The 15,413-nt window shown below is 46.2% G+C and overlaps 1 protein-coding gene across 1 annotated transcript in view; it reads left to right on the top strand.

The window, feature by feature from the left end:
* The window catches only part of MYO1F (myosin IF), a 45,826-nt gene that overhangs the window by 12,699 nt on the left and 17,714 nt on the right, over nucleotides 1-15,413 (top strand). The window contains 11 exon segments of the mRNA XM_020978189.2: nucleotides 5,182-5,319; nucleotides 6,483-6,572; nucleotides 7,089-7,183; nucleotides 7,466-7,553; nucleotides 8,908-8,997; nucleotides 9,661-9,792; nucleotides 10,435-10,569; nucleotides 10,999-11,131; nucleotides 11,337-11,533; nucleotides 13,777-13,857; nucleotides 14,088-14,174. Of these exon segments, the coding sequence (XP_020833848.1) occupies nucleotides 5,182-5,319; nucleotides 6,483-6,572; nucleotides 7,089-7,183; nucleotides 7,466-7,553; nucleotides 8,908-8,997; nucleotides 9,661-9,792; nucleotides 10,435-10,569; nucleotides 10,999-11,131; nucleotides 11,337-11,533; nucleotides 13,777-13,857; nucleotides 14,088-14,174 (1,266 nt within the window).

The raw sequence follows: 15,413 nt of genomic DNA, 5'->3' as shown, positions 1-15,413 counted from the left end.
GACTGAGGCTGGTGGATCCCTTGAGCTTGGGGGTTCTGAGCTATAGTGGGCTCTGCCTATTGTGTCCATGAATAATAGCCCCTGTATTTCCAGCTTTAGCAAGATGGGGAAATTCAATATGATGAGGAAGATGAGGACCCATGTGTTTATAGTACTTTAAGGATGCTAAGACTCCTTCCTCGCAATAACAGACTCCTCCCTTCTCTCTGATTCTTAGCCTGGCCTTTTTTTGCATCTGTGAATTTTGTGAAGGCAATCTTTCATCCAAGCCTAGATAACAAGCTCCCTCTCCCTCCTTATCTCCTCCTAACATCCTTCCATTCCTTCAATCAATCAACAGCATTAATTAAGTACTTACTATGTACCGGGCATGTGTATGTATGTATGGTGTATGTGTGTGTGTGTGTGTGTGTGTGTGTGTGTGTGTGTGTACATATAGTAGTTTGAACATAACACAGTGCCTGGCAGCATTTAATTATCATCCATTTTCACTGTGTGTGTATGTATATGTTTGTATGTGTATACATATATACAGAGAAAATGGAAGGCAATCTCAGAGGGAAGGCACTTGGGGAGAGGGGGAAGGGAGATTTTAGCTGTCTTTTTCCCCCAAGTCATCTTTTTTTTTTAATTTTTAATTAATTTATTTTGGATTATCAACAATCACTTCCATAAACTTTTGAGTTTTTAAACTGTCTTAAAGGCCTCCAAGGAAGGAAGCAGAGATGAAGAGGAGAATGATTAAGATGAAGCCTCTCCTGATTCCCTCTCTTATCTTAGTGCTCTTCAAGTTTCTCTCTCTTTTGTCCTATTGCATTCTGCCTTGTTTGGGGATCCATAGGGGCATAGATTTAAAACTAGAAGAGATCTCAAAAGTGATCTAGTTGGACCCCCTCCCCATTCTACAGAAGAGAAAACTGAGGCTCAGAAATGTGACTTCCCTAAGATCATCTAGTTGATAATCGTCAGATCTGGGGTTCAGAAACCAAGTCCAGCATTTTTTTTCCCATTCCACAAAACTGTCGTAACAGAAATAAAGGTCAGTTCCATTCAGTAGACCTATATAAATACCTAAGACCACAAGACACAAAGATGCAGAAAGTATAGTTGCCTCCCTCATAGAATTACAGCTTAATAAGGGGTACCTAGAGAAGTACAATTCAAGGTGAAGAGTGGCAACCATTTTTACTAGAGGTTTGGGCCAAAGAAATGAACAGAATCCGTTTCCCCCTTGACCCAAGGTTTGCCCAAAGAACAAACCAAACCAGGTTCACATTACCAAATGTTTGACCAGTGAACAAACACAACCAGGCTGTACATGTGCTCTAATATCCTTATTTATTTTCATTAAGCCAGAGAATCATGCACTGCATGGTGGAGTCAGAAAATAGTTCTGAACTCAGAGGTAAACAAGCTGGAGGAGACCCTTTATACACTTAGAGCAATCCCAACTCAGGATGCCTATGCCAACCCAAAATTATAGCCTCCATACGTGTTTAACCATAATGTGAGAAAGGAATTTCTTAATGGGACAGGTTGTAAATACAACAAGATAAGAGAATGTCAAGGTGTCAATTGAAATTATAGATCCAGGGTGTCTGTGTTTTTTAAATCATTAACATGTACATGTGTGTGTATATATATATACATATATATATATTTATGCGTGTGTGTGTATATATATATATATATTTATGCATGTGTGTGTATATATATATACATATATATATACACACATACTCATACACACATACACATACACACATACACTCAGCATAGCATAGCACGTATCCATTAAATACCAAGATAAGAAAAGTCCCATTACTCAAGATGGTGTCTGGTTCAAGGCACCTTGTCCTTGGTGGTCATAAACAGAAGAATGACTGGAAGTCCTGATCAGCTTCATCTGGCCTTGCAGTTGCTGACACAGGAAGGGGCATTTTGGGTTCACTCAGAGAGCAAAGCATATCTGTTATGCCAGAGCACACAAAGCATTATGGTAGGTTAAGCTCAAAGTGGACCAAAAATGTCTTTCTCCTGATTGGCCGATCCAGGTTTTAGGCCTTTCTCAGTCAATGGGGCCCCCAAAATGGTTTACAGGAGTGATGGACAAAGGAGAGAGCTAGACAAAGTGTCCCAGGGAAACACACAGAAAAAGAACAGGAGAAAAGTTCATAAGAAAATAGACAAGCTGGCTGGCTTCAAAAGGGACATGTTCAATGTATGATGTACTTTTTTTAAGAAGTAAGCTGTATATAAAAGAGATTGGTGATTTCACACATAACTATCTTTTTCTGTTCTACTTTTTCTTTGGAAATGATCTCTTTTTTGATGGATTTTTTTTTTCAAGAATGAGGAAAAATGGGGCAGCTAGGTGGTGCAGTGGATAGAATACCAGCCCGGGAGTCAGGAGGACCTGAGTTCAAATCTTGCCTCAGACACTTGACACTTACTAGCTGTGTGACCCTGGGCAAGTCACTTAACTCCATTGCCTAGCCAAAAAAAAAAATAATAATGAGGAAAAATACAGAGGCAGCTATATGGCAAAGTAGATAGAATGCCCAGGGCCTGGAGTCTGGAAGACTCCTCTTCCTAAGTGAATTCAAATTTGGCCTGAGATACTAGCTATGTGACCCTGGGCAAGTCATTTAACCTTGTTTGCCTCAGTTTCCTCATCTGTCAAATAAGCTGGAGAAGGAAATGGCACACCACTCCAGTATCTTTGCCAAGAAAACCCCAAATGGGGTCATGAAGAGTCTGACATGACTGAAAAATGACTGAAAAGTAAAGAAAAAGTGAGGAGAAACAGAACACCTTGAGCTGGGAGAATCAGGGCAGGCTTCATAAAGAAGTTGGTCCCGGAACTGAACCCGGAAGGAAAAGGATTCTAAAAGGCAGAGAGATAAGGAGGGAGTGCATTCCAGGCCTAGGGAAGGCTCATGCAAATGCCAGGGGCAAGAGGTAGCACATCCTACTAGAGGAAGGGCAGTTGTCCTGAATAGTCCCTGGACTTTTGAGTAGGTAAAGGGGAGGGCTATGCAATCAGCCTGGAAAGGTTGGTTGGGATGGCAGTGATCTCAGTGTAGATAGAGTGCCTACCTCCTCTCAATTCATTGTACAGATTCTAGGTGCAGAATGTACATTGCCTGGAATGGCCATGACTGTGTTGCTTGGCTTTATTTCTTTGTCACTGGGAGAAGAGAATCATTGGGAAGTGATGTTGATGGTTTGAAAAAAAATAGTATCAATAATTTTTTTTTAATTGGGGAAGGAGATAGATTGAAACTAGATTGTGGTGGACCTTGAATGCCAGGCTAAGGAGTTTACATTTTATCCCTTTGAGGCAATAGGGAGCCACTGAAGGTTTTAGAGCAGTGGACTGATTTGGTCAGTCTTGTTCTTGAGGAAGACTCCAGGCAAGTAGCCTCCCTGAATAGTGTCTGGGATGCCAGAGTATGCCCAGAGCCACATTAGACTGGAATAAGAAAGGTGACCTGAAGCCTCCAAGGCACAAGAAATTCCTACTGTGGTCCTTCCCCTCCCCCACTCCAATATTTCCCTTTCATCTACATCAAATGCATAGATAACCTCTCCTGCTGCTTTATTCTGATAAAGAGATTGATGAATAATATGAGACCTATTTATTAGCTGTAGAATTTGTCCACCACCACAGTCCCTGTGTTTAGGGAAGGCAACCAGGTAGAGGAGAAAGAGTCTTTGCCTTGTAGTCTGAAGACACAGCCTTGTCCTTGGTATGTTGAAGCACCATCCCCTCTCTGGGCCTCAGCTTCCCAATCTGTCAAATGTGACCTGGAGACTACGGAAGATAGAAACAAGATGATGAAGGGCAAATGAATACAAATATATGGCTTGGTCCTATGAGAAGAGTGTCAGGAAAACTAAAGCTTAGAATGACCTGAATCTACCAAAGAAAGGAAATGACAGCAAAAGATTTGTTTGATTGGCTGGTTTTTTGGATTTTTTTCAAAAAGCTAAGTTAGAAAAATGGGGAGGGAGGATCAGCTGGGTGGTGCAGTGAATAGAGCACCAGTTCTGGAGTCAGGAGGACCTGAGTTCAAATCCAGCCTCAGACACTTAGCTGTGTGACCTTAAGCAAGTCACTTAACCTCAATTGCCTCCAAAAAACCTGTTTTTTTAATTGTGGAAGATCAGAGAAGGGATAGGAATGCTGCTGGGGGTAGGTTAGCCCCTTTCCAAAGGGATAAGCAATGACTTCCATAACTCTCAGCAATATGAATTAAATCAGGCTCACTGAAGTTCCTTCTTAAATTCTATGATTCTGGGGTGAATAACAAACCATGGTGGGGGCAGGGGGAGCAGAACTACTCATTTGGATTCCTAAAAAACAAATTGGAGTCCAAAGAAAGAAAGAGAGAAAGAAAGAAAGAAAGAAAGAAAGGAAGGAAGGAAGGAAGGAAGGAAGGAAGGAAGGAAGGAAGAAAGAAAGAAGAAAGAAAGAAAGAAAGAAAGAAAGAAAGAAAGAAAGAAAGAAAGAAAGAAAGAAAGAAAGAAAGAAAGAAAGAAAGGAAGAAAGGAAGGAAGGAAGGAAGGAAGGAAGGAAGGAAGGAAGGAAGGAAGGAGAGAAAGAAAGAGAGAAAGAAAGAAAGAAAGAAAGAAAGAAAGAAAGAAAGAAAGAAAGAAAGAAAGAAAGAAAGAAAGAAAGAAAGAAAGAAAGAAATTCACAAGCACAAGATGGAAGAAGTGAAGCTAGAAAGGAGTTTATGTGGAAAAAAAAAGTTCCGGGGGATCCCAGATAGAACCCAAGATAAAAATACAGCAGCAGGGTGACTTGGCTCCCAGAAAACCTAATGAGAGCTTGGGCATAAGGCCTAGGATGAGGAAGGTGGCCATCTTGTCCTCGGCCCTGATGGGACCACATCTGGAGCAGCAGATGCACACATAAGAAAATAGAACTTTCAGCAGTGGAAAGAGCGCTGGTTGTGAAGTCAGAAGAGATCCAGGTTGGAATCATACCTGTCTCAGTAATTGTGTGATCTTGGGCGAGTCCTTTCATCTCCTGGGCCTTACATGTCCTCATTTATAAAATGAGAGGGTTGGACCAGAAAGTCTGTGGTGGGGCTGATTTTGGGGGAGGGGAAGAGGGAAGCAATGACCACTGGGGTGTTGGGAAAAGCCTTGTGTTCCTCACTTCCCTTCCAGGGTAGCAAGGAACGGTTTCACTGGCAAAGTCACAATGTGAAACAGAGCGGTGTGGATGACATGGTGCTGCTCCCCCAGATCAACGAGGATGCCATTGTGAGCAACCTCAAGAAGAGGTTCCTGGATGACTACATCTTTGTATCCACCCAAGGCAAGCAGGGGACCAGAACCGGGCAGAACCTGAAGAGGTCAGGGGAATGCCCCTTTCCTTTTCCTCCTATGCCCTTTCCTTCTCTTCCCTCTCCTTCTGAGGAGGAGCAAGCAAGGCTGGGCAATTGGTCGTGGCTCTGGCCTTCCCTGGGGTGTGGATCATGGGGCATGGGATTCTGGCTGCAAAGTAACTGTAGGCAGTGAATAGATAAGAGTACTGGGCCTAGAGTCAGGAAAATCGGATTTCACATCCAGCCTTTGACACTTAACTGGCTCTGTGACCTTGGGCAAGTCACTTAAACTCAGTTTCCTCATCTATAATGTGGGGCTAATAATAGCACCGACTTCCCAGGGCTGTTGTGAGGATCAAATGAGGTAATTGAAAAGTGCTTGGCACAGAGCCTTGGTACATACTGCTACATAAATATCAGCTATTATTATTACACCAGGGGATCAGCTGAAGAAACTGGGGGTTTTAGCTTGGAAAAGAAGACTGGGAAGAAGGAGGACATTATATATTCAAGTATTTGAAGGAGAGAAGACAGATGGGCTGTCTTAAAGAAGAGGGCTGTGCTTAGCCTCAGAGGGCGAGGACCATAGGTCTAAAGCTGAGAGACATCTCCAGGGTCATCCAGTCCAACTCTGTCATTTTACAAATGAGGGAACTGAAGCCAGGAAATGGCCTTGAGGCAGATTTTGGTTTCATAGAGAGAAAAACCTCCTAACCATGAGACATGTACAACCATGTACAAAAGAGGAAAGAGCTGCTCCAGGTAATAGCTGGTTCCTCTTCCCCAGAGGTCTTTAGGCAGACTGGATGGCCATTTGTTGGGGATGTGCAGTGGAAAGAGCCCTGGCTCTAGAACTGGGTAACCTGGATCTCAATTCCAACTCACTTTGCCACTTACTAGATGTTTGACCTTGGAGGTTAGACTAAAGCCCCCTTCCAGCTCCAACTCTATGGTCCTAAGGCCCCCTTCCAGCTCTGATGCTGGGATCCCAGACAAGCCTGTTTTAAAGCAGAGTTCCTATTCAGAGGCAGGCTAGACCAGAGGCCTTCTGGGCTCTCTTTCATTGAAAGCAGGTATCAGGAAAAGGGAAGGAGGGGATTCCACCAGGAACCTTGTCTGGTCCTTAACCCAGTAGCTCAGACCTACATTGGCTCAGTCCTTATCTCTGTCAACCCCTTCAAGCAGATGCCATATTTCACTGACCGAGAGATTGAGCTGTACCAAGGAGCGGTGAGACCTGGGCCTTGGGGTAGCTAGGGTCGGGGGAGGGGGGAGAATGTATTTGTAAGGAGAGGTTGGTGTCTCCATTTACCCCAGTTCATGATGTAAACAGACTAAATTACACTCCATTTCTTCAATCTCCACCCCGCTTCCCAGCATAACTGATTCTCTGGGTCCACCAGGGTCTCTGAAATGTCTGCAGTCCCCCAGGATCTCTGAGGTTCCTTGGATGCCTATAGACTCTCTGAGATCCTCTCTGATCTTCCCAAGAATTCCAACTCTATTAGCTTCCCTTGGGCCTCAGTTTCCTCATCTGTAAAATGAGGAGATTGAACTACATGACCTCCAAGTTCCCTCCCAGTTCTAGATATGACCTTTCCCTCATCCTACTCCAGAACTTTCATAATATCCAACAGTAGGGAGGGGTCCCTCAGGGCTCTGCCCACCTGATTCCCCTCTCAACAGAGGGAAGGAACAGGCACTGTAAGGGCCCTGACTTTCTCTTCTTCATCCACACAACCCCAGGCACAGTATGAGAACCCTCCACACATCTATGCCCTCACGGACAATATGTATCGAAACATGCTCATTGACAGTGAAAACCAGTGTGTCATTATCAGGTATCGCTAAGCCTCACACTCTGACCCCCTCACACCTTCCCTGCCCCCAATCTATCCTGGATCTTCTACCCCCTTTGTGTCTTCCCTACCCTATCCTGCTAGGCCCTAGTTAACCCACCCAGGAGCTGGGAGCCCAGACTTGAATATCTCCATCCCCATCCCTCCGCTGTTTCCATCTCCTTCCCCCTCTTCTCTGGATTTGAGGGACACAGCACACAGAACCCTTTGGGTCCCCCTTGCTCTGGGAGAGCAGGGTCCTATATCTCTCCTCTCCCCCCACAGCGGAGAAAGTGGGGCAGGGAAGACAGTGGCTGCCAAATACATCATGGGTTACATATCCAAGGTGTCTGGAGGGGGAGAGAAGGTCCAGGTGAGTAGGACAGAGGGGGAAACAGCCACCTTCATGGCCCCCTATACTCACCTAATGAGTCCAGATAAGCAGAGGCCTGGAGACCACAAAGATCATGTAAATGGGGATGTCTAGCCTGAAGATCAGATTGGGGGGGGATTGGAGGGGGGGGTTGGGGGGAACAGTCCAGGGGCCTCAACTACATGAAATTCATATAAAAGGGATTAGACTTGTTCTACTTGGTTCCAAAGGGTAGAACCAGGAACATTGTTGGTGGAAGTTTTTAGGCTTGATGTAGAACTGTGGGCTGCCTCAGGAAGGTGCTAGCTCCTATTACCAAAAAAAAAAAAAAAGCCAACAAGCAGAAGCTGGCTGACCATTGACCAAAGCTGTTTTATTGGGGTTCATTGGAAAGAGCTAGATTTGAAGCCAGAGAACCTGGATTTAAATCCCAGTTCTGCTCTTTAATTGTGTGGCTTGGGTAAGTCATTTAACCTCAGGACCTCAGTTTCCTCATTTGAAAAAGTAAGGACATTAGACCTGAAAGTTCTTTCCAGCTTTTCATCTGGGTTCCTAGGAGGATCTCAAGAGGGAGTCAGGAGCACTAGATTTGAGTCCTGGCTACAACACAACCTGCTTATGTGGCCATGAGCAAGTCACTTCCCCTCTCCGGGCCTCAGTATCCTCATATGTAAAAGGGGGGGATGAAGATGCATAAACTGCCTTCCCCACAGGAGCAAAGTGAAGGAAGTGCCTTCCAAACCTTAAAGCATTAGAGAAACAAAATAGACAGGGGTTGGACCTGTCATTTAATTAGTGTAAGGCACTCCCAGAGGAGGAAACTCCCTCTACTACTATAGGTGGGCACCTCTGCAACTTAGAAGTTTGCCTGGAGCTCTGAAGGGTCTTGCCCAGGGTCAGAGGGAGGACATGATCCCAGGAAGTCTTCCTGACCCAGAGATTGGTTTCCTTTCCAATAGCTCCCACCCACACCTCCCACCTGGCACATGGCCTAGAGCTAAGGACCCGCCCCATGACTTCATTAGAATTGGGAATTCCTGACTCCGGATCCCAGATCCCAATTCAGGCACCTTCTCTGCAGCTCAGAGTTATAGAGAGCTGCCTAGCATCACATAGCTAGGAAGTGGCAGAGGCAGGAATTTAACTTGTCTTCCTGACTCCAAGGCTAGCTCTCTATCTACCCATCAGAGAAATGGGACTATGTGGTCTCCATGGCCCATTCCAGCTCTAGAATTCTGGATCTCCTGTTATGTGCCTTTGGCCAGGCCAGTCTCTGGCCTTGATACCTACTCTGACCTTAACCTTGACCTTGACCCTGACTCTTCCTGTCTCCCCCCATTCATCCCACCTGCAGCATGTAAAGGACATCATCCTTCAATCCAACCCATTGCTGGAAGCCTTTGGCAATGCCAAGACTGTTCGCAACAACAACTCCAGCCGTTTTGTGAGTCTGCCCAGTATGAGTCCTGGAACACCCAACACCCAACCCATAGTCAGCCACACACGACCCACACCAGCCTTTCAGGGGCTTACTCCATGAGCCCAATACTGTCATCATTGGTGCCATCCTCCTCACTGGTGCCATTACTGGTGCCATGTCCACTCAGCCTCTCAGGCCTAGCCCAAGCCCTCCCACCACCCTGAAACCTGTTCTGCCCAACCCAGCCCACAGGACTCTCTCCTGTTCCTGAACAAAAGGGTACTGAGCTTGGACCTAAGAACTATTTCCTCCTTGAGAAAGCAGAAAGAACATTTGATTTTGGAGCCAAAGAACATGACTTTAAATGCCAGTTCTGCTGTGTGAGCAAGTTTCCCCTTTTGGAGTATGTTTCTTTGCCTGTAAAATGTGGTGGGGTCCAATAAATAACCTATAAGGTCCCTTTAGCTGGAAGTCTACAATCCTGCATTGGTCTCTAAAATGACAATGAGGTCCTAGATAGCTGGGGCTCTGCCTTATCTGACTCCTACTACCCAATAGCATTGAAGGCTCTAGCCCTGGCACCCCTGTAAACATGGGCTCCAAAGTCCCATCCCTAGACATCCCTTTCCTCATACGTGTGCAACAATACAAGGCTTGCAAGGCACTGACTGGCTTCTCTGGGCCCAGGGCAAGTACTTTGAGATCCAGTTCAGTCGAGGAGGGGAGCCTGATGGTGGGAAGATCTCCAACTTCCTCCTGGAGAAATCTAGAGTGGTCTCACAGAACGAGAATGAAAGGAACTTCCACATCTACTACCAGGTGAGAGGAGAAGGGGAGAGGGGCTGATGCTGGGACCCTGGGAGCAGAGGAAGACTTGGAAAACACTGTTGGGGACCAATCAGTTGGTGGATCAACAAGCATTTATCAAGCAGATCTGATGTGCAAAGATAAGTGAAGCAGAGCCGGCTGTCAAGGAGACAAGTATATATCAAGCGGATGCAAACTGTGCAAGCTACTTTAGGGAGAGTGGTCAGGAGAAGTGAGCATGGAAGGAGGTCAAGGGAAGGGGATGGATGCTCACAGGGGCCCAGTGAGTAGAGGCAATTGGGAGTTGGGGGAAGAAGCTAGCAATACAGAAAACCAGAGGGCCAAGGGCTGGAGGAGGAACCTGTGACTCAGAATCCAGGAGGCAAGAAGGTAAGTGATGCATTCACCCAGGGCTAAATGATACTGAGACCCTGGAGGTGGAGGACTGGGTGGGGCTGGGGCCTGGAAGGTAGGTGGTTCAAGTGTCTAGGTTGAGAGACTACTATTGTCTCCATGGACTCTTCTGAGAATTGATGAGTGCGGGGCACTGGGCACATAGAAGGCTGGTTTAGGGAGGCAGGGTCTCCCACCCTCCATCTATCTATCCTTCTTTCCACCCATTTCCTTCTCTCCCCTCCTCGCCCCCACCCCAAGCTGCTAGAAGGTGCCTCCCAGGAGCAGCGGCAGAACCTGGGCATCATGACCCCTGACTACTATTATTACCTCAACCAATCTGACACTTACAAAGTGGATGACACCAATGACCTCAATGACTTCCATGAGACTCTGGTAAGGGCCCAGTGACCCCTCCTCCCACCAGCTGCCCCCCTCCCCAGTGTCTAGGCTGAGCCCACAGGTAGATGCCTGAGTCTGGGACAAGGCCACCTTCTCTATTCATGTCAGGTTGTAAAGCTAGGGGAGGCTCTGTCCTGGACACAGAGGGCACAGGGACTATAGCAGGGGTGACCCAGGCATGGAGACAAAGGCAGAGATGGAGATGAGACATGGAAAGGGACAGGAACAGAGACAGACACACAGAGAAAGGGGCATGGGCAAAGATGGGAGACGGGCAGGCAGCAGAGACAGAGGAAGGAGCAGGAGCAGATGGGGGCAGGGGCAGAGAGAGGATACGAGCAGGGAAAGAGGACAGGGACAGGAAGTGGGCCAGGATCGGAGGCTCCCAATAAAGACGCCAACCACCTTGGGCTGGGCCCACAGGATGCCATGCAGGTCATCGGAATCCCACCCAATGCTCAGCAGCTGGTGCTACAGATCGTGGCTGGAATCCTGCACCTGGGGAACATTAGCTTTTGTGAAGAGGGGAACTATGCCAGAGTGGAAAGTACAGACTGTGAGTGCCCAGGGATGCGCATGGGAACCCAGGGAAAAGAGTTCTAACTGGGAAGAGGACAGCGGGAAGCAGGGGAGAGAGAGGGAGACTTGGGAGTCGTTCACGTTAGGGGGCAGCAGGACCTATGAGTAAAGGGGTGGTGAGGCTGTGGGGGCTAGGGAGCCACGGCCCTGACCTCAGACCCTCATCCCGGCCCTTTCCCCAGTGCTGGCCTTCCCTGCCTACTTGCTGGGCATTGACAGCGGGCGCCTCCGGGACAAACTAACCAGCCGTAAGATGGACAGCCGATGGGGCGGCCGCACAGAGTCCATTAACGTAACTCTGGGTGTGGAGCAGGCCGCCTACACACGAGATGCCCTGGCTAAGGGGCTCTATGCCCGGCTCTTTGATTTCCTGGTGGAGGTAAGCCCTGGTGTGCTGAGTAGGGAAGAAGGTATGAGAAGCAGCCTGGCATACTGGACGGAGTGCTGGGCATGGGTTGAATGCCACTGCAGCCATCTACAAGCTGTGTGACCCTGGGCAAGGCACTGAAACTCATAAAGTGGGAATGGTGGTTTCTGCCTCACAGCAGGGCTATGGGAGGATCAAATGAGGTCATGTGCATAAAGGGCTTTGCAACCTTAAAGAACCATAGGAATATAAATTATGATTAGAAGAAGGGTGAGCCCTGGGCCAACAGCTTCAGGGGGTCTAGGAGGACAGTGTTTGGGGTAGGCCGAGCCTCTCCAAATCTACCATGTAAGGCAATGGGGAAATCTTGTCTATAAGAGACTTTCACACTCTCTTTCTATTAAAAAAAAATAAAGCTTTTATTAATGTCTTTTTTTTTAACATCACCATAATTTCCCCCAGTATCCTTCCCCTTCTCCCATCCAGAAAACCACTCAACATGACAAATAATTTTTTTTAAAGACAGAAGAAATAGAAGGGAAAAAATGAGGATGATTGATCACTACATTTAAAAAGTCCTACATTCATGGGCCACACACTCCTACAGTGGGGTGGGGTGGGGATGTCTTCTCATGGCTCTTTTGAGTCATACTTGTTTTTTGTAATTTTGCAATTTTCACTTTTGGTTTTCTGTAGTTTTTTTCCATTTACATTGTTGTGGTCATTATGTATATTGCTTTCTTGGCTCAGCTTCCTTCACTTTGTATCAGTTCACATAGATCTTTCTAAGCTTCTCTGTAATCATCACACACATCATTTCTTACAACACAGTAATATTCCATTTACATTCATGTACCCTGACTCATTTAGGCATGCCCCAATCAATGGCATCTACTTTGTTTCCAATCCAAAAGTGCTGCCGTAAATATTTGGGGGTACATGGAGACTTGCTTCTTATCAATAGGCTCTTTGGACCTAGCAGCAGAATCTCTGGGTGAGAAGGATATAGACATTTTAGTTATTTTATTTGCATAATTCCAAATTGCTTTCCAAAATGGTTGTACCAATTCACAGCTCCACCAACAATGCACCAGCATGTCTATATCCCCACAACACCTCCCATACTGACTATTCCCACATTTTGTCATCTTTGCCAACTTGCAGGGTATATAAGGTGAAAGAAACCTAGGGGTTAGGGGATAACAGTAGATAAGAGCCCTAGAGTTGGAGTCAGGAAGGCCTAAATTCAAATCCTATCTCAGACACTTACTAGCTGTAAAAGGACAAGTCACTTAAACTCCAGTTTCCTCATCTGTAAAATGGGGATAATAATATTACCTACATCATTGGGTTATTGTGAGGATCAAATGAGGTAATGTAAAGATTTGCAAAACTTGCAAGAGGGTTTTATAAGTACTAGCTATTATTATTTTTTGCATTTCTTTTGTTATTATTGACTTGAAGCATTCTTTCATATGATTATTAATAGTTTACATTTCTTCTTTTGATACTATTTATTCGTATCCTTTGACCACTTATCCCCATGGTCTCTGGGAAAAGGGAGTAGATATTAAAGGAGAATGAGAGAATGACAGGGAAAACATGGAAACTCTCACACAAGACAAGCCACTCTCCCTGCCCCCACCCCCTCCTCAGTTTCCTCATTTGTAAAATTAGCAGGTAGTTGAATAACCTATATCAAATTGCTTACCATCTCAAGGAGGTGGAAGATGAAGAGAAAAAATTTGGAACTCAAAAAGATTTTAAATGAATGTTTAAAAGTTTTTACATATAATTGGGGAAAAATAAAATAAAAATTAGCAGATGGTCTCTAGGCTTCCTCTGAGAGGGAGACCCCCATTCTATGAGTCAATGATCTCTCTTATCTCATTCCTTCTCTCCTAAAACCTACCTTCTGCCAACCCCCCTACTCTCTCCTGTAGACTTTCATCTTAATTCTGAGATCCCAAACCTCTCCCATCCCCATCCCCATTCCCCAAGCCTTTGTTATAATTATTATCAATAATATTAGTAATTGTTTTGTATTTAAGTTTAAAGTGAATTAAAAAATTACCAAAAAAAAAAAGAGGAAGTTCTGGAAAGGGGAACTGGAGGCAGGGTACAGAACCTTGGGCCATCACTGCTCCCTTTTGATGAACTGAGGGAGGGTACTGGGCAGCCCTGCTGGGTACTGGGTAGCCCTGCTGGATACTGGGTACTCCTGACAGCCCAGGCTCTGCCCCTTCCCTCCCTAGGCTATAAACCGAGCCATGCAGAAACCACAAGAAGAATACAGCATTGGAGTCCTGGATATCTACGGCTTTGAGATATTCCAGGTACCAGACAACATAGTAGATAGATAGAGCCAAGCTTGGGCCTCAGCATCCCTTTTTTCCCATTCTGGTCCCATCCCTGCCTTGTACTCCCCTCTACCTCCCATCCTCAAAGAGCCAGAGGTTCATCCACTGCCCTCACTGCCACCCTATTAGGAGTGGAGGGGTCGGGTACAGAGATGGGCTGAAAGCAGGGAATGGTGATGGCTTCAGTGCCCCCTTTCTGCCCCCAGAGAAATGGCTTTGAGCAGTTCTGCATCAACTTTGTGAATGAGAAACTGCAGCAGATTTTCATCGAGCTGACACTGAAGGCTGAGCAGGTGAGCGCTCAGACACCAGCAAGAGGGGAAAAGACAGAGGAGGAGACAAGGGTCATTCTGTTCCTATATCAATTGACATTTTCCAAAGCAGTAGCATTCCCAGAATGGAGCCTCCTGGGGGCCAGATCTCAAGAGATGAAATCTCATTGTAACAAAAGTAACATCCTTACGCTTTGGTTCAAACGCAGCAAGGGTATGTTAGAAGAGCTCTGGGGTCAGGCAGGCATTTTTAAAGGACCTACTTTGTGCCAGGCGCTGTGCAAAGCGCTGAGGGTACTAAGAAAGGCAGAAAACAGTTCCCGCTCTCCAGGAGCTCACTGTCTAATGGGGGAGCAACGGCCAAACAACTATGTGTGAACAAGCTAGAGACACGATGGATCGGAGAGAATCAACAGAAGGAAGACACTGGGATTAAGGGCGATGGGGAAAGGCTTCCTGCGGAAGGTGGGATTTTAGCTAGGACTTGGAGGAAGCCAGAGAAGCCAGGAGGTAGAGGTGAAGAAGGAGAGAATACAAGGCATGGGGAACAGCCCAGTGAAAATGCCCAAAGTCAAGAGATCGATTAGTCTTGTTAGCGCAAGTTAGGAACAGCAAGAAGGCCTGTGTCGCTGATCACAGGGTGGGGGTAGGGGATACAACTAGGGGCAGCTAGGTGGTGCAGTGGATAGAGTTCAGAAGAAGACCCATCTTTCTGAGTTCAAATCTGGCCCTCAGACACTTCTTAGCTGTGTGACCCTGGGCAAGTCACTTAACCCTTTTGCCTCAGTTTCCTCATTTGTAAAATGAGCCAGAGAAGGAAATGGCAAACCACTCCAGTATCTCTGCCAAGAAAGACATGAAGAGTTGGACATGACTGAACAACAACACAGGGTTAGGAGAGGATGGTAAGGTGTAAGAAAATTAGAAAAGTGTGAGGAGGCAGCAGGTTATGAAGGTCTTTAAGAGCCAAATACAGGATTTTATAGTTGATCCCGGAGGTAATAGGAAGCCACTAGGATTTACTGAGGGGAGGACGTAGCATGGGCAGAGGTATACTTTAGACAGATCACAACCCATATAAGTAAATACAAAATTGGTGGGGAGCGCTCACGGTTGGGGGGGGGGGTCTGTAAAGGTCTCGGGTAGGAGGTGGCTCTTAAACTGGGCCTGGAAGGAAGCTAGGATTTCCTAGAGGCAAAAGTGAGGAAGGTGACATTCCAAGCACAGAGACAACCTGTGTGAAGGGCAGGTGCTGAGCCT

The sequence above is a fragment of the Phascolarctos cinereus genome, unplaced genomic scaffold (assembly GCF_003287225.1).
Source record: "Phascolarctos cinereus isolate Bilbo 61053 unplaced genomic scaffold, phaCin_HiC Scaffold_4;HRSCAF=312, whole genome shotgun sequence".
Taxonomy (NCBI): domain Eukaryota; kingdom Metazoa; phylum Chordata; class Mammalia; order Diprotodontia; family Phascolarctidae; genus Phascolarctos; species Phascolarctos cinereus.
Note: the sequence above shows the minus strand (reverse complement) of the source record. Positions and strands in the feature narration are given on the sequence as shown.